At 38.9% G+C, this 19291-nt stretch overlaps 1 protein-coding gene across 1 annotated transcript in view; it reads left to right on the top strand.

Annotated features, from left to right (window-relative positions):
* LOC139730191 (uncharacterized) overlaps nt 1-19291 on the top strand; it is a 70099-nt gene that overhangs the window by 36174 nt on the left and 14634 nt on the right. The window contains exons 21-40 of the mRNA XM_071641086.1: nt 1644-1787; nt 2583-2752; nt 3050-3222; nt 3675-3892; nt 4243-4383; nt 4745-4929; nt 5600-5753; nt 6325-6488; nt 7204-7266; nt 8277-8379; nt 8777-8956; nt 9523-9659; nt 10170-10310; nt 10931-11005; nt 11635-11787; nt 12046-12267; nt 14206-14362; nt 14776-14959; nt 18416-18501; nt 18917-19012. Coding sequence (XP_071497187.1) covers nt 1644-1787; nt 2583-2752; nt 3050-3222; nt 3675-3892; nt 4243-4383; nt 4745-4929; nt 5600-5753; nt 6325-6488; nt 7204-7266; nt 8277-8379; nt 8777-8956; nt 9523-9659; nt 10170-10310; nt 10931-11005; nt 11635-11787; nt 12046-12267; nt 14206-14362; nt 14776-14959; nt 18416-18501; nt 18917-19012 — 2946 coding nt within the window. The remainder of the gene's footprint in view (nt 1-1643; nt 1788-2582; nt 2753-3049; nt 3223-3674; nt 3893-4242; nt 4384-4744; nt 4930-5599; nt 5754-6324; nt 6489-7203; nt 7267-8276; nt 8380-8776; nt 8957-9522; nt 9660-10169; nt 10311-10930; nt 11006-11634; nt 11788-12045; nt 12268-14205; nt 14363-14775; nt 14960-18415; nt 18502-18916; nt 19013-19291) is intronic.

The raw sequence follows: 19291 nt of genomic DNA, 5'->3' as shown, positions 1-19291 counted from the left end.
TGTGAAAATGATTACGGCTCTTCACACTTGGATTGTGTGCAGGTCATAATACAAGATCATTGTTTCAGGAAAGTATGTTTTGTCATTCTTCGCATCATTATTATCATAGTGCTATGATTACACGTATCATTGTTAATAATACTTATAGTGGTTAAAGTGGTGGATGTAGTAATATTAGTAGTATAGTAGTAGTAGTAGTAGCAGTAGTAGTAGCAGTAGTAGTAGTATCAGTATAAATAGTAGTAATAGTAGTAGTGGTAGTAGTAGCAGTAGTAGTAGTAGTAGTAGTATCAGTATAAATGGTAGTAATGTAGTAGTGGTAGTAGTAGCAGTAGTAGGAGTAGTAGTAGCAGTATAAATAGTAGTAATAGTAGTGGTAGTAGTAGCAGTAGTAGTAGTAGTGGTATCAGTATAAATGGTAGTAATAGTAGTAGTGGTAGTAGTAGCAGTAGTAGTAGTAGTAGTATCAGTATAAATGGTAGTAATAGTAGTAGTGGTAGTAGTAGCAGTAGTAGTAGTAGTAGTTTTAGTAGACAGCTGTAGTAATAGTAGTAGTGGTAGTAGTAGCAGTAGTAGTAGTAGTATCAGTATAAATGGTAGTAATAGTAGTAGTGGTAGTAGTAGCAGTAGTAGTAGTAGTAGTAGTATCAGTATAAATGGTAGTAATAGTAGTAGTGGTAGTAGTAGCAGTAGTAGTAGTAGTATCAGTATAAATGGTAGTAATAGTAGTAGTGGTAGTAGTAGCAGTAGTAGTAGTAGTAGTATCAGTATAAATGGTAGTAATGTAGTAGTGGTAGTAGTAGCAGTAGTAGGAGGAGTAGTAGCAGTATAAATAGTAGTAATAGTAGTAGTGGTAGTAGTAGCAGTAGTAGGAGTAGTAGTAGCAGTATAAATAGTAGTAATAGTAGTAGTGGTAGTAGTAGCAGCAGTAGTAGTAGTAGTAGTGTCAGTATAAATGGTAGTAATAGTAGTAGTGGTAGTAGTAGCAGTAGTAGTAGTAGTAGTATCAGTATAAATGGTAGTAATAGTAGTAGTGGTAGTAGTAGCAGTAGTAGTAGTAGTAGTATCAGTATAAATGGTAGTAATAGTAGTAGTGGTAGTAGTAGCAGTAGTAGTAGTATCAGTATAAATGGTAGTAATAGTAGTAGTGGTAGTAGTAGCAGTAGTAGTAGTAGTAGTATCAGTATAAATGGTAGTAATAGTAGTAGTGGTAGTAGTAGCAGTAGTAGTAGTAGTAGTATCAGTATAAATGGTAGTAATAGTAGTAGTGGTAGTAGTAGCAGTAGTAGTAGTAGTAGTATCAGTATAAATGGTAGTAATAGTAGTAGTGGTAGTAGTAGCAGTAGTAGTAGTAGTAGTATCAGTATAAATGGTAGTAATAGTAGTAGTGGTAGTAGTAGTAGTAGTAGTAGTAGTAGTAGTATCAGTATAAATGGTAGTAATAGTAGTAGTGGTAGTAGTAGCAGTAGTAGTAGTAGTATCAGTATAAATGGTAGTAATAGTAGTAGTGGTAGTAGTAGTGATGGTGGTAATAATACTATAGAAGTGGTGGCAGTACTAGTATTTTGGGAGCGGCAGCAGCAGTAGCGCCATCCCAATCGTTACCCTAATTGTTTTCCTTATCATTGTTCCACCCTCGACAGGAAATGAGGCACGGCATTTTAGGTTGGAAAACAGCACTGGATCAAGCATTGGAGGAGGGAACTCTACCGGAGCTGCGCCAAATGGCCCTACTTATGTGATTAATGGAATTGTCTTCTTCACATGCCCGACTGCCCCAGTTCGAAGTGCGAAACTTTCGATATTGATCTCTTTTTTTTATTGCACTGATCTATTTTCATTATTAACAATGCAGTTATCTTTCTTTAAAGGGATGGTATGGTTTTGGTTGAGACCTGGTTTGAATCAGGTTTCTGACTTGTCTGGGGAGATGAGAAGCTTCTTATGAAATATGAAAGACCATGTAATTACAAGAGGAATGCAATGTTTATTTGATGAAAAATTGGTTTTGATGGTTGAGATATCCAAAACAGAGCAATACTATTGAAAGTGGGACCCACCTTTTATTAGGGTTGTTTTGTTTTACTTTGTTTTTTGTGTGTAATTCTCAGCTATTTCAAAATCGATTTTCATCAAATAAACTTTGAATTCCTCTTACAATGATATGATCTGTAACATTTTACAAGTGGTTTCTTAGCATCTTGCAAAAAGTTAAAAGCCAAATCCTCATGTCCACCAATACTATGCTACCCCTTTAAGCATCTAAGCAGAATAGTTAGTTATAATTGTCCCCCAAAGCTCCATAGTTATCAAAATGTGAAATGTTTGCCTGCTCACAACATGAATGGTCATTATTACAGCATGTTTCACAACAACGTGTTAAAGTGAAATTCGAGCAACAGAAGTCAGTCCACTTCCTAAACACTTCGGATAATGCCATAAGTAACTGGTCGTATTTCAGCTGTGCTGCTAACGGTACACTGTAGGTTTAACGTGCTCATGCAACAAGTCCCTTATTAACAAACGTTTATTTACAATCAGTATACTTTGGTGTGTTTTTTTTTTCTAACTCTGATATCCAGTCCAGGAATCTAACGTCACTGGAATCCAAGAATTCATGATCACCACTGTCTTTGCCGACCTGGTGCTTGATGTGGCTGTCGATCACGAGGTGGCAACCGACTACTTTCTTGTTATTCTCGTCGAAGACGACTCTCAAGTACAGACCCGGACTGGTTCCATCAAAATCCATGTGAGTTACGAAGGGTTAACTTTCTAGAGCTCTTCCATTTGTCCCTTTAACGAACTTGTTCAAACCTCTTCTTGCGATATTCTGTTTGTTTCTTTCCATTTTTCTGTTCTTCCTTTGATACAGAGCATGTATATCGTATTTCAATCTGCGTGCGTTTTTTTTTTTCCGTTAGTTGTGCTTTGCATTTTTCATCCCGCAATAATAATTATGCTCTTAAACTTAATCAAATCGCACACCCGCTATATCTTAATCATAACGCACTCTTTGAGCATGTGGGTTTATCGAATACATCTACAGATCCTCGTGGAGGACAGTAATGACAACTGTCCCATTTTCCATGGCAACGATAGTTACCGCTTCTTCCCTCTCCCCGTGCTGAGCAGAGAACCTTTGGCTGTTGTCAGGGCAACGGATGCGGACGAGGGTGTAAACTCGCACCTTACATTCACGTCTACAACGCTCTCCAGCATGTGAGTTACATTCAAATTATCATGTTCCTACAACGTGAATACCTATGCTGTGGAGAGGTGTGTCTATTTTGACTTTAATAATGCGTATTCTATATTTACGGTATCTTTTTAAGTGGGATTTTCACGAGAAAGTTAAACTGTATGTGGGTACAATTTAAGTCAGCAGAAACATCAAAATTTGATTTGGTTTTCTCTTTTCTTTTCTTTTCTTTTCTTTTCTTTCTTTTATGTGGAATGATAATCATTATGATACTAGACAAGGGTAGAAATTTTAGGCTAATCTTTTGACTTTATAGACAATAATCAAAATACTGGATTAAAGCGACTACCCGTGAACAAGTAAATTCTAGACGTGCCGGTAGGCATCTACATAACACTTGGCGTGTTTGCAGCCACTCAGCTTGTTATTGGGCGATCAGTACGTTTATTCTGTGATATCCTTTATCATATAGGCCTATAGAAAACTCCAGCTATTATATCGTCGAAATGGTTGTAGCCGTTATCGACGGTGGGACGCCCTCACTCGGTGACGTGGTGCACGTTAACCTAACCATCAGCGAGACCTGCGTGTTTGATACTCTGGGAGAATCGATTGAATCTAGCATTTACATCCAGGAAACGACTGGAGAACTACATCTAAGGGTGCCAAAGTATTACCTCTACGAGTACGGTGAGCATAATTAGCTACTACAGATCCCTTGACATTATTTGCAGTTGAAATTGTCTGCATGAATATTCATCACTGAACATTTAATAGTGTGATGGTTTGGTACATCCCAAGTCATGCAGGCAAAATGACTGCCGAATTTGGAAAATCAATTTTCGATGAAAATAAAAACAAAACAACACAAAAGAAAAGAAAAAAAAATCTTCAAACAATCTATCACTTTCGATTATCAGAGATATGTAGTGTTCAATGACAATCTTTTCCACATCATAGCAGCAGAAGGAGGTAAGGAGAGCAAAAGAAGACGATTTAAGGTGCAAAGTTATTTTCTTTTCCGCTTCCATAACCCATAGACTGCCGCGATCCGAGGGGAATTGAGAACGGGGTCATACGAGACAGCATGATCACGGCTTCCAGCGTTCTCAGCAAGGACTACAGCCCAGACAAAGCCAGGCTTTACTCCACCGCCACAGAACGTGGTCCAATCGGACCCGGTTAGTAGAAGATAATGGATATTCGTGTTGTGGTGTGTTAACCATAAACGCTTCTTACTAACCGCAACAGACTGGTAGTATACTGAAGTAATGTATTTGCTTTACGGCACTATGGTGTATGCATATTTCTACATTCAATTTCCTGCTCTAAAAGGGCAGCTCTAAAAGCAATCATTTTTTTTTTTTGCTACCGTAGATCAAATTTTACCGTTTAAGAGACATGCGGCATTTTCAAGAAAGGTAACATAGTTACTAGTCACTAGTCTTCAATGAAAATGAGTTTCTTTAATACAAGAAATTAATAACGATGCAATAACATCATGAGTAACTAATAGCTGTTATTGCATCTCTACTTGATTAGGTTGGGTTCCAGCGGTTTCGGACACTGACCAGTGGATCCAGGTGGACATGGAGGAGGTGACCATCTTCTCCGGACTCCAGACCCAGGGCAGCCTGGACAGTGACTACTGGGTGGAGACCTACCAGGTTGCCTATAGCAACGACACCTCCAGCTGGACTTACGTTCAAGAGAGTAGAAACATCAGGGTGCGTTTTACCCAAAGCCAATCCCCTCCCAAAGCCAATGCCACAATCCTTGACAGCTCATTATCATTCACCATTGGACAGGGATGATGATTATCATTATTTCACAATAACCCATTTTTTTTCTTCTTGAATCAGCTGTGATGTTACCTGAGAATAATAAACAACATGACCATCAGAAGTCGATAAAACAGTTGTCATCAGTGACCATGGACCGTGGATTCGTAAATCCATACATACCATGACTGCCATGTAAGAAGTAAAAGTAACAAGAAACACAACTTGTAGGGGTATCATTTATGATTTACAAATATGCAAATCACCTTTTCAATGAGCGATATGGCTGCGCCGATCTTCTACAACTTTAAAAGAAAGCGGACTAATGGTGTAAGTCGTAAATTTGAGGACGGTATTTCTCATTAAGTATGTGGAGCTCAAGTCCGCCTATGTTGTCAAACGACCCTGAAGATGCCATTTGAAATTCCTTATGCTGTTACGTGAAAGTGGTGCTTTGAATGGAAAAAGCATGCGGCATATTAAGTGGGATACCTGACCCAGCATTTCTCGCAAATTAGTTACGGGGAATCAAGCAATATTATGATGTTTAATTAGCATTGTGGTTGGTGAAGAACTACGTGTACAAGAGCTTCATGAAATATCATTTGCCTCGTAGAATTTTACCGGAAACTTAAACAGGAGTCGTGTGAAACGGAATACGTTTAACGAGGTTTACGCCCGATACATCAGGATCTACCCCAAGACGTGGAACAACGAGATCGGGCTTCGCTTCGAGATACTTGGCTGTACAACAGAGAGAAGGTTCCGGCGTAAGTCACATTATTCTTACCTCTATTGTCCTTATTTTAAATTCAATGCAAGTATCTTGCAAGTATCTAACAGCTGCTACTAGGATCAGGTTGGAGAAACAAATGTGGGTCATCCCCCAGTTTTGTTGCCGCAGTTTGCTTGCTTAAAAACAGTAAGACAGAATACCTAAATTTGCCTTCTCTTCCCTGGTCCAGCACCGTTCTCCATAGGTAATATCTAATTGTTTCATAGCACGTATATTACAGTTTTTGTTTTGCTCATAACTTTAAGGCTAGTTTCTCAATCTTTTTTTTCTTTTTTGTCATCTTTATCTAGATTTCATTGCCTGCTTTTACGACATTTCTTACTGTTTATGTTTCCATGGTGTCCCTGATCAAAGCACAATTTGGTCGGTTATATACTATTAAAGGACATTAAGTGTACTTATTTCGCACTTTACCAATCTTTGCAGCTCTTACATCTTCACAAACTGAAATTGTTAGTTGTGAAGGTTGTTGTTTATTATTTTGTTTCTTTACTTCTTCATTTCTTGGCTCTCTGCTGTCTGTTTGTCTGTCTCTGCCTTTAAAGATCTCTCGCAATGCGAGCGATGCGAGACAACAAAGTACTGCATCGGGGATGGTCTCCAGAGGCCGTGTGGACGCTGCGACCCGCCACAAGCCGACTGCCCTCGCTCACCCACAGAGCATTCATTCGGCCACGCGTCGGAATGTACCGAGTGCCCAGTTGGATGGGTGTGTTGCAGCTCATTATTATTTTGGGTTGTTGGCAATAAGGATAGTATCGATGAGAGTGTCAATAATGATGATAATGGTAATAATAACAATAACAATAATAATGTTGATGAAAGTAGTAAAATAACAACAATAACAATATGAGTTATAATAAAAGTAATAATGATAATCTTATATTTACCCAAGCTAGCCTGTTCAGTACAAGCAGGTCTTTCCGACATACACGTGTAGCTGTTTACTCACCTTTAGCGTTGACAAGTATCCATAAGACACGCCAAGCAAAGATTTGAATCTCAGGTCATGTGTTTAAGAGTTATACAGAGTCTTACCCACGTAAATGCTTCCTCGTTCACACCCTGACGTATCTGATTCCTCAGATGCAGCTATAATCAACAGTTCCTGGTTGATCGAATCGTGACAATGGAAAAGTAGTGCCTACGTTATAGAGTCCACAAGGACTGTGTGGTTTGTAAGGATATTAGTTTCTCTCTAAGAGCAGGTTTTCATCTACCCAATCCCTCCACCAGGAATATTGAATGTGTAAAAAAGAGGAACGAAACAAAACATAAAAACACACACACTCAAACGACAAAAAAAAAAAACATAAACAACAACCAAACAAACAAAACATGATTCTGAAGCACGATGATTTCTACAGAGCTTTCATTTATACCTCGGGTCATGTTGCTTTTTCTGTTGTATTCTCTACCCAAAGTTGTGTGTTGGCGGCTATGCTACCCATTGTCCAACGTACACGTATGCTACCTGCAACACCACAGTAAGTACTCTCTCCAAATCTCCATCCTCCTTATGACTCCATTCTTAAAAAAACTGCTTTCCTGTATATCCTTAAAGGACAAGTTCACCTTCACAGACATGTTGTGATGTCATATGAGTACAACTATATAAAGAAAGTATAAAGAAATATAAAGAAAATTCAAGATATTCTCACTTTTCTCACATAATAAAAGAACAATCGACTTTTCTCTTTCAGAAGTCAGGGGGAATAATATTACCCCTAACATAAATCAGTAACAAGTCGAGGGAATGTGGACTTTATTCAAAAAGTCAAGTGTTGTGAAATTCTCTTTTTATTTTCCTTATATCGTTGTACGCATGTGACATCATACACTGTAGTAGTCTTCTCCTCCAGCAGTGATTGCACAGATATTTTAAAAATTCATAACTTTTGAACGGATTATAGGATTTTCCCCAAACTTTCACTGATGTGTTCTACTAACATTGTTGCCTTCACTCAATCCACATGTATATGAAGGTGAACTTGTCCTTTAAAAATAAGAAATTGACTCTGTTGTACACTAGGAATTCAACTCCTATAGACGCTGGAAGGTAATATCTCGAACTGTCATAGACAGATACATCATGAAGTGTTCTTAAGAATTTTCAGCTTTCTTTAGAAGTCGATTTCCATTGCTGCAGCCTGCCTCAGTGATACTCATTCGGTAACAGCATTATCATCTACCGGAGACTTAGTTTAGAGCAATGAAGGATGATGTTGTCCTTTTTTTTTTCTGTTAAAAATAAATCATTGATTATGTTGAAAATGAGTATAATCCCTACTTTACTAGGGACATACACCAACGCAAGATGTTCAAATAAAGCATGAAAAATGTCCGCTCGATTACAATATATAAGTTGGTTTGTTTGTTTGTTCGTTTGTGTGTTTGTTTTCAAGCAATCTCGGGAAGTACGAGACCTAACTGTTAGAAGTTGACTTTGTTTATTTTGTAAAGACAAGTGTTCATTTTCCAATGCTTTCTATCACAGTTCTGTCCCGATGAGTGTACAACTTGTGAGGCAGGGACAGCCTGCTTTGATGGACAGAGGTTTCCCTGCGGACCAGGAACTTTCTCCAGGGGATATGACACAGGTGACATGGATATCGAAATTGATTTCAGAGAAAGTCACATGAATGGAACTATTGATAGCATTTCTAATATTGTCATTTTCTTACTTTAGTTTCTTGAGAACAATAACTTGACCGTTTCATATATCAATGTCGATATTTGTTTAGGTTCCGTTTTATTTCCTTCTGGAGTTATTGTTTTAACGATATTTTTCTTGCTTTCGTCATGCAAATATAGTACCAATTACAACTAGTGCTACGCTGAAGTTAATCATATTCTAATATCACCTCATAAAGGAAGAAAATGATAATTCTGAAATTGAATGTCATATACGCATAGTACAATTTCAGTGATGCCATTTCAATTTAAAGTAGAATTGAGGATTTTTTCTTACCCTATGCTATGTCTATCACTACTAAGAGTTCTGCAAGCCCTGTGCCCCTGGATCTTATAACAATGAGTCACTCCAGTCTGAGTGTACGTGTTGTGACAGTGGGTTTAGCAGCACCGAGGGAAAGACGGAGTGTGCCCCCTGTCAGCCCAGCGAGTTCTCGTTGGGAGACTGTTCGGTGTGCCAGCCATGTCTGTCGGAAGCTGATTGTAAGTACAGGATGACATGTTCTCAAAAATGTGACAACTGCAGTTGTAGAAAATTGTGTTATTCTCTTAATAGGCATAAGCAAAAGAGGGCTCTACAAAGGGAAACAAAACAAAACAAAACAAAACAAAACGCGAGGGTTAGGATCCCCTTTTTTTCTGAATGTTGGGATCCTCACTATGTACAATCATGTCCTAGGGGATTGTAATAAATGTAAGATTTAATTTTCACATGAAATTGGGTACTTTTCAGCTATTTTTATATGTCATTCTTTCATTACACCCGCTTTGGATGGTTTCTTGCTTTCAAAAAAAGAATTAAACCCCTCGCCTAGAAGACGTGATACCACTTCGCGTTTCATGCATAATTGTTATTCGTTGTTTTTTTATAATATTTGTATTCATTTTTGTTTTGGAAGATGTGCATAATTATATGTTTTATATACCACATTTCTCTAGTTTCTCCTAGCTTTGTCATACTGAGTTAGCCGTAGACGTAACGATAAAGTACATACCCTATAATAGCATTTAGCACATGTCTTGACATGAAATTCTTCCACGGCCAAAAGGCCCGTGTCTCTCCATCTCTGGACCTTGCACCGAGGGGGTGACGTGTGTGAACACAGGGGGTAACGGAGGCTACAGGTGTCTGGACTGCCCCAAGGGATTTACTGGCACGGGAGATAACTGCCAAGATATCAATGAGGTATACATGAGAAGACTAGAAGATTTACAGATGATTTAGTACATAATGACGGACAGATGTATTATCATAATTTAGCAGCTGACGTTGATTCACCTAGTTACGAGATTACCGTAAAAGGCAGAGAAATATAATATTACGATATATATTAAGATAATTGTCAATCACACATGAAGAAAGACAGAATTGAATTTAAAAAAAAAAAAAGACCGTGCACAATCTAGATTTGCCTTTGCAGAGAAAATGCATGCTTGGTTTACTTACTTCAAGGTAAGTCACAATGCAATGTTGTTCTTAATGTCATTGTAAACATGGCTTTGTAAAGGTAGAGAGTTTAATTCTTATTCCAAACATACGTTCGTAATACTAAATTCAGTATTTCGAATGATAAACAAAAAGTTATATTCTTCTGTATGACATTTCATTTTTTTTTCTTGTCTCTTCGCTGAGAATCCATGAGCTTTGAAAATTAGCAATCAACGTGTAAAACTGTTCCTTTTCCCGTGTTGTCAGTGTTTGGAGGCAAACCCGTGCTATGTTAATACCTCGTGTGTGAACTTGGAACCAGGCTTCGAGTGCGGGAGCTGCCCACCTGGCTTCGACGGGGAGGTACCCCACGGCATCGGTTTGGAGTACGCTCGGTCCCACGTACAGGTGGGTTGAGATCTGTCAAATTGGACGTGAGGTAGAAGGAGGGGATGGGAAGGGGGGGGGGGCGGTACCGATCACAGGAAGTCGAGTAGACATTATCATTAATCTTCTCGATGACTTATAGTAGGCCTAAATGTATTGCATTCTGTAGCAGCGATATCTTAGCACCAGAACTCCAGAAATTAAGAGTTTTGTCTCAAAAGGAGCTAATTCCATTCCTGTTAAATTGGGCTAGTTATGATTAAACCTACGGGAAAAAAAGGATAATAACGAGAAAAAATGCAGGATAATTTTAATCACGACTTCTAGTGAGTTATTAATGGAAAGGTTTGATTTTACTCTATATGATGATGGGGTTACTCTGATATGTTAAAAGATAGTGCTTAGCTCATTTTGAAATGGAACTCTTCAAATAAAGTACACTAGATTGACGTGGTCAATTCATCTCACCTGTAATTGTAAGGAATCTGGCTGTGGCACATGTTGTCTTTGTCTCCAGCTTTTACTTATTCCATGTCATACATTATTTTGTTTTTTTCGAAATGCTTATCGAGCCCATGCCCTGTTCAATAGTTTCTATGTCTCTTTTGTTTTAAAAAGTGATGTCTTCCTTTTTCTTGCAGCTTTGCACCGACATCGACGAATGCGCCGTCGATAACGGAGGCTGTGACGCGCATGCAATTCGCGCAAACACGATAGTAAGTACTGGTACCCCATTGGACGCGGTTGTTCTGTGATACGCCTATCATCGAACTTGGCTGCGCAGTAAGCTTTACTGTGTCAACCTTTGTCTGTACATTTTTCTTCCATTATTTTTTTCCTATCAATTTCTTCATCTGTCCGTATGTCCTACCATCTCTATCCCCTCTTCCTTTCTTTTCTCTTTTCTCTTAATCTTCTTCTTGTATTTATGTCCCCGCGCCCCTTCTCAATTTTGATAAACAATGCAGCGTATTTCCATTATAACGAAGACAGTTACAATGACTTTCCAGTTACAATGAAGTACAAATCCAGACACCAACATTGTCCGCTATATATCTTTTTCTAGTTTATCACTGTTCATTACTAACGACAGTTCGAAATAACTAAAGAAAACTGCTGGTCGCGAGTTCTTCGTATATAACGGGAGTCTAATCTGTTACCAATCATTGGATCCTCAAATATAGATTTTAAGGATAGAAAGCAAGCAAGCAAGCAAACAAAATAAAAAAAAAAACTGATAACAATGTCTCCTCAAAAAGTTTGTCTTTATCGAAAAAGAAACGTGAGTAAAGAATGATGATAACCAGAAATGTCAACGGTTGTTATAATCACCCTCTGCCAACAGGGGAGTTTCACTTGCTCCACGTGTGAATCTGGTTATATCATCGGAGACGTTGGAGGACGATGTACACCGGGAGACTACTGCTTCTTGGGGCTGGACGATTGCCATGACAACGCATCTTGCACAACCACGGGAGAGGGGACTTTCCAATGCGAGGTAAAGCCAACACCGAGCATTTTTTTTTTGTAATTCGAATCTAATCTACACAATACCTACGTCAGTAATAATGATATTCGCATATCTACCAAAATAGCTTCCTTTTTATTTACAGTTGTGTTTACATGACTATGCTGTCGTGATCGGGAAGGCTGATTAATGGGGAATATTTCAGAAGTGTTAATTGAACATATGTTATGTTGTTGTTGTCTTTATCATATTGATATCAAATGTGCACGTCATTTTCACTTTCCTAAGTGTGCTGGCGGGTTTGCGGGAAACGGAGTCGTTTGCGAACTCGACGACGACGCGGACGGACGACCAGCCGCGACTCTGGCCTGCGACCTTGACAACTTTGACGGTTGCCAGGGAGACAACTGCCCGACGATCCCCAACAGCGGCCAGGAAAATGTCGATGGCGACGGGTTCGGGGACGCGTGCGATGAGGATGACGATAGTGATCGCATAAGAGATGCAGAGGTATAGGACTAATGGGCCTTCCTGCTTAACTCCTATATTATAACCCCCGGCGTCACGTTTAAAAAAAAGAATGAGGGCGGGGGGGGGGGGGGGGGGACTTCCAGGTTTCATGAGCTAACAAGCAAGCAGAAAAATGATAATAAAAAAGACCTTTAGCCCAACTTCTTATGCCACTTCTGGGTTTCATTCTATTTTTTTTTCTACTTCACATTCGGGGTAAATGTGTGTGTGTGTGTGTGGGGGGGGGGGGGGGTCAAAGTTGAAAAACTTAATGTATTCGGAACCAAAAAGTGGAATAGGGGGCCGAGTCCCCCCCCCCCCCCCCCCCCCCCCCCCCCACATTCCGCGTCGCATGAGATTTAGCCCTGTCTGTGAAAGGGGATTAAGGCAGCAGGTAGAATGCACACAAAGCATACAAAGGTTTAATAGCACTATGATTATTTGCTCCTGGGACATTTGCTCCGGTTTTATTTTCTCCCGTGTCTTCTGGTTAGGGTAAGAGTTGTGATAGAAATTTATGTTTATTTTGATGTGAGGATAAGGATCATAGGTTTGGATTATCTTTGTGGGTAGTATAAATGGTTGGCTAATTGTGCAGATGCTTCAAGGGAGCAGGTGTCGTATAGGAGCAAATGTCATGGAACCAATGCTGAGGGTCCAAGGCATAATTTATTATTTGCAGATGAAACAAAAATCCAGCATTAATGCTTCCAAAATAGTTCTTAAATGTGAGTTTGGGATAGAAACAACAAATGAAACAAATTGAAACATTATAATCGATGTTAAGTATTGTTAAATATACAAAATGTGGACAACAGCTATACTAAAAATGTTTCAAGACTAAACTAAGACTATGGTTTATTATCTCCTCATATTTTAGGCTTTACTGCAAAAATTTTACATGGTACGACGTTTTGTGATTCAACTGACATACCCATATATGCATCAAAAGTGATATCTTCAACCTTTTTTTTTTTAAATTACTGCTCCCAAAGGTAAACAGGACCTTTAAGATGATTATCTTTATTGATGGTTAGCAGAAGATGAAGGTTTGCTTATCATGAAATATATATTCCCCCCCCCAATTTTTTTATATTCCATACATAATAATGAAACGCAAACTTGACTGAAGAACGTTTGCGAAGAAATATAAAAAGAATGGGTTTGTGTTTTTATTCCGTTTAATTGAGAAACTATCTCCAGTGAGGGAAAATGCAACAATTTGACTCCCACCAAATAGGTACTGTACTTTCATTATTTTACACTAAACCAACTGAAGACCTGAATAAAAGAACGACCCAAGTCCAATGTTTGGCCAAATTCAGTTTGACATGGGAAATTGTAGCTTATGGGACTTGGGTTATTCTTACATTCATATAATAGCGCCCTCTCTCATCCTTCTCTCATCTCTATAGCAGAATATCATGTATATGAATCAAAGAACGACCCAAGTCCATCACACAAAATGGCCTCTCCACAATTAATGTAAATGTTAATCGTCATAATAATATATGTTCTAATTTGTATATACAATGTTGCCTTCCCATCACAGTTAAATAGAATATTATTGGACAAATAAAAAAGATATGAAGTTCTTTTTTAGTTTACTCGATATGGTCTTCCATGGACTTGGGTCGTTCTTATATTCATATACTCAACTATTTGAGGCCCTATATGTGATTATACGCGCCAACGTCCAGGCTCTGCTGTATTCAACATTATTGCAATGACGAAACTTTTACTCATGATACGTCATTCAAAAAATTTTACAACTCGAGGTGTGAAAAGGCTTCTGCGAGATGTGGAGTTTCACTACCAGTGATACAAATACTATAAGAGAAGCACCGGTACCAAGACACATGCACATCCGCGCAGGCGTGTGCATGTGTATAGATGTGCAGATCTAGAGGACTGTTTTCATTTTCTCTTTGTTGTTAGGACAATTGTCAGTTTGTTTGGAACCCAGATCAGCTGGACAGCGATGGAGACGGATATGGTGATCTCTGCGATGTCTGTCCCTTCAATACCAGCAGACAGATCGACACCGACGGGGACGGTGTCGGAGATGACTGCGACTATGATGACGATGACGATGGTAGGATTCCATTACTCTTTTCTTTACGTATAATTACGTTTTATCCCCCTCTTTCTTTTTCTTTGAGAATGAGAATGTGATGTGTGTGAAAGAAAACAAAAAAGTTAGCCAACCGATAGATGGATAAAATTGCAAAGACTGGTGATAGCCCTAGACAAACCTCATTAAAATCTTACGAAAATTGTGATGCTGATTGATGCATGAGATGCTAAGGTAAATTTTCGCAAAATTATTGGACATCAAAATGTTGTAGCAGTTTTATGATGTGTGTTATCGATTTTAAGAGTTGACGGAAGCAATTGAACAGTCAAATTGGCATGCAAAGGTGGGGAATATATACCAGTATTCACTTGAATTTCCAGAGTCCTATTCTCTCTCCCGCCCCTCTTCCTTCGTTTTCTATGGTTTTCAAGGCATCCCTGATCAGGCCGATAACTGCCCACTGGTCAACAGTACAGACCAGACTGACCGAGATGGGGACGGGGTGGGCGATTTGTGCGACAACTGCCCGGATCATGCTAATCCGGATCAAGCCGACTCCGATCAGAACGGATACGGGGACTCGTGCGACAACATCGGTCAACCTCATCTGGACATGTAAGAATTGATATATCTATCTCTCTTTCTAATCTTCTCTCTTACCTCCTTATCCCACTATTGCATGTTACATATTTTTGACTTTTATACAAGTTCATTTCCTTTATTATTCCTTTTGAAACTGTCCTTTATATTCAACTTAAAACAACATTTACGCAATCAATGCGATGCTTTGTTACGAGGTTTTGAATTACTTTGCTGCATGGTATATTGACATCATGACAAACATGATTACATGTACATGTATATCGGCCGTAATCTGGCAGAACTGCGTATCTCCTTTAACACATTACGCCAGAAATCGGGTTTAAAGATTCAATGTTACACCTTTCTAAACTGAGATACGATGAGTTGCATTTGTCCTCTTTTCTCGGTCATAATTGGTCTAAAGAATTTATTTCCAGCAAAAAAATGACAATTTGACCTTTTTAAGTAGCAAAAATTACCAATTTAAAAAACTTACGCAGTTCTGCCAGATTAATCGTCGCCAAATTTTTGCGATCGTAATCTGGCAGAACTGCGTATCTCTGGTCACGTGCCCGGGTTGATCAGCCAGAACTGCGTAAGTTTTTGGCCATGCGGGGGGTTTTTCAGGCAGAACTGCGTATCTCTAGGAGATACGCAGTTCTGCCTGATAAGCACGTGTTTCATCAGGCAGAACTACGTATCTCTTTTCGTCGTCAACCACGTGCTTATCAGCCAGAACTGCGTATCTCCTAGAGATACGCAGTTCTGGCTGATAAACACGTGGTTTATCAACCAGAACTACGTATCTCGGTCTATTTTCTGCGGGTTATCTATCGTATTTTACCATCCACCCTCTTACTATTCAGCGGATGCAGTGTCAAAACAATGAATATTTTAGATTGAGTACAATTTTTTTTTGAAATATTTGTATTGTATAAAGTCATCATTATTGATTCACATTTAATTTCATTTTATCCATTCATTTGTATGAGGAAAATAACTTGCTTTCCCCAAATGTTGTCAGTCTGTGTTCATGTTTCAGTATTATTTAGCGGCACAAGAAGTACTGCTACATCAAAAGCCTGGCTGCTGCTTGGGTTATTGTCGATCTCGTGAAGCATTGCATTTGGATTAAGAATAATATTAGACTAGATTCTAGATGTTAAGCTATATTGTTCATCAAGACTACAGGAACTACACTGTAGACCGCGTCTAGACCGTAGTCTATTCAGGCCTAACGATACACTAGACGTCTAGAGAGTAGTAGAGCGGTGCGTAGGAATCTGCATACGATAGGCCTACTGATCTCATCATTATCCTAGTATTCCTACTCTATGCCCAAAGTAAGAGTAAGCCTAGACCCTTTTGGCTGAAGGCCTAAACTCTATTTAAACTAAAAAATACTAGGAGCTAGGCCTGACTAAAAGTTTATTTACAGCTTTATTAAAAAATAAAAAAATAGACCCTAGTTCTCGTTTGTGTCGACTCCTACTGTAGGCCTTATTGTCGCTACAGTACTAACGTTAGGGTAGTAGTGTTCTAACCGTTACTATCTACGCAGGCCTATTAAAAACGTACGAGAACTCTCGAACTCTGTCTACTCGATTGTTTAGGTCTATGTAACATCCAGACGTCTATTTTGGGGCGTCATTATAACAGACTAGTAGATCAATGAAAATTAGTTTCTAGATTTTCTAGTCTAGACTCTAGATCTAACGCTAGACTCTAGAGTCTATATCCAGGTAGGGGCTAAATCTAGCGTTACAGCTAGACTGTTTATTGGGGATCTAGGCCTAGCAGGTACTAATGTTACAGTAGATCTAAGAACAACGTAAAGCCTAACCTGCCTATCTATAATGACTAACGGTAAGTGTATAAAGTCTATAACCTATAATGTCTAGTAGTAGTACTAGTAGTAATGTATAGAACACAGATCTAAATCTAAGTTTCAGGTCTATTTCTAGGGCTAAATGTTTATAATTTAGCGTTTAACCTGTAGATTCTAGATTCTTCATATTACAGACTTCAAGAATGTCTGGCCAAATCAAATCTAGAAAAATAGAAAACTGAGTAAAGACAGAATAACCGGCGATTCAGCCTAAGTTAAGTAACGGTAGGCCCCAGTAGTCTAACATGCTACTAGTAGTAGGCCCCTACTGCACAACTCTACTGGGAGTACGGTACGGTACCGGTATTAAAAAGTAAACTGTAATTTAAGTGTTAGTATTGGTCAATTTCTGACGTCTGTAGGATTGGATCGAAAATGCCATCGTTATGGACGGTATCCTAGATATTCATTAAACTTCTCGAGATCAATCCCATAGATCCAAGCCCACTAACCGCTTATTACAATGAAAAATAAAATAAGAAGCTATGGTCAATGGATTACAGATATTGTTGTTCGCGTGACCTACGCTACCGCACAGTACATTGATTTCACGTACACTAACAATGGACAAGTGCTGCAGCAGTACTAAGTAGGCCTAAAGTTGACTGGAGCGTGATGTCAGACAAGATGCAAACTATAACGTTTGTTAGATCTAGAAATGCTCTAGGCTTAAAAAACACTAGATTGTAGCAAAACTTAATAGTAAGGCATACCGCATATTGACCTGTTTTGAAGCCTGCCAGTCTATGAAGGGAAAGAAAGTGGCAATTTCCCCCAAGAGTAACGAGGGTTATTGCTTTAGCGTGACTGTCGTCGTGTACAATACACGTAGCCGTACGACGTGTCTAGCTAGCTAGCTAGGCGCAGGCACTGCTAGCCTGAACGCGCAGCGCGTTCGTCACTACCAAGGTCACACACGCGCGTGTTAAGATATACCATGTCCGTGCGGGATGCAGGAACACCTTGGTCCAAGCGTTGTCGTAAGTCGACTTACGCAGTTCTGCCTGATTAACATCGGAAAATTCATTTCAAATCTCGACTTACGCAGTTCTGCCAGATTAATCGCCCTCTCTCCTCATGAATTTTGCCAAAATCACTTTCTAAAAATAACTTTCTGTACCGATTCACAACTTATTTTTTGGCCCACTTGAAAGAGCATGAGAAAAAACACACAAAACACTCAAAACCTGAAAATCGACCAAAATCGACTTAGGGAGTTCTGCCAGATTACGGCCGATATAATATTATTTTCCTTGTCTTTTTCTCCTTTTTCATATTTTCAGTCCTTCTTTCATAATCTCATAACGGCATATATAACCTTGTTTTTATTATAACAAAAAAAAATGCTTACCACCAGATAAATGACCACAAAACCTTTCGCATGAATGGCTCAAATAAGATCGTTGGTAAAATTACTACAGTGTATATGTTTTTCTCATGTGGACATAGAGAAATACATACATGTCTCACCTGGCGTAAAACTTGTAATGGCTGAAATGAATTTCAACAGAAATATTACAATATTACCAAGCAAATACAATAACTTTGCACTTCAATTAATGATAGGGGAGCATAATAAGTACATTTTTTTTTCACTGCAGGGACGGTGACGGCATTCTAGATATCTCAGATAATTGTTTAATTATTCCCAACGCTGATCAGACTGATACAGACGGTGATGGGACAGGTAAAATCACAGCACGAAATGAAAGAGAATTATTGTTGAACTGCAGCTCATTTATATGAACAGGAAACTCAGTGAGCCAACGGTGACTTTTGAGCCGCTAGTGGGCTTTGAGCGGATCCAGCTTCCCGTTGATTTGATTAAATGCAGAATTTATGCTGAGCTTTCTTGAACGCAAACATTGCAAATTGCAGGAAACTTTTTCCATTTTGAATATGTGTTGATTATTTGTTATGTCTAACCACAGTTTCAGAGTTCAGGGTGTATGCTATATCTTGACGTTTCTGTGACTTAATGAGTGTTTTAATGATGCTACAGAAATTAAGGTGATTTGTCTCTTTACTAAGCAGCGGCAGGGCTGCACATTTCCTCTGTCTCTATCGTCTGATGTTTTCATGGTTGCTTCCCTTGTTGCTAGGCGACCAATGTGACGATGATAAGGATGGTGACGGAATACCAAACGGGCTTGACAACTGCCCTCTATATGCCAACCCAAGTCAGGAAGACATAAATGGTAACGCGTAGTTGTTCTTCTTCTATCTTGTTTTTTTTTTTTCATTATTATTCTAGAGTGTTCAGTTTAAGTGTCGAATAGGTTTAAAAACAGATGAGTTACTCTGTGATATTGTAATATCCTGAATAAAAAATGACCCTTTTTGGTGGGTTGGGGTGTATTTGCAACATACTAGTTGAGATCTAGGCACTATTAATGATCTATAATGACATTTACACAAAGCTGATAGAAGGTTGTGAACAAATTAGTTCGAATGTGTTTGTTGCTAGTCGTTCTTGC

The sequence above is a fragment of the Diadema antillarum genome, unplaced genomic scaffold, assembly GCF_040938485.1.
Source record: "Diadema antillarum isolate AM-2024a unplaced genomic scaffold, OU_Dant_1.0 seq00000297_RagTag, whole genome shotgun sequence".
Lineage (NCBI taxonomy): Eukaryota > Metazoa > Echinodermata > Echinoidea > Diadematoida > Diadematidae > Diadema > Diadema antillarum.
Note: the sequence above shows the minus strand (reverse complement) of the source record. Positions and strands in the feature narration are given on the sequence as shown.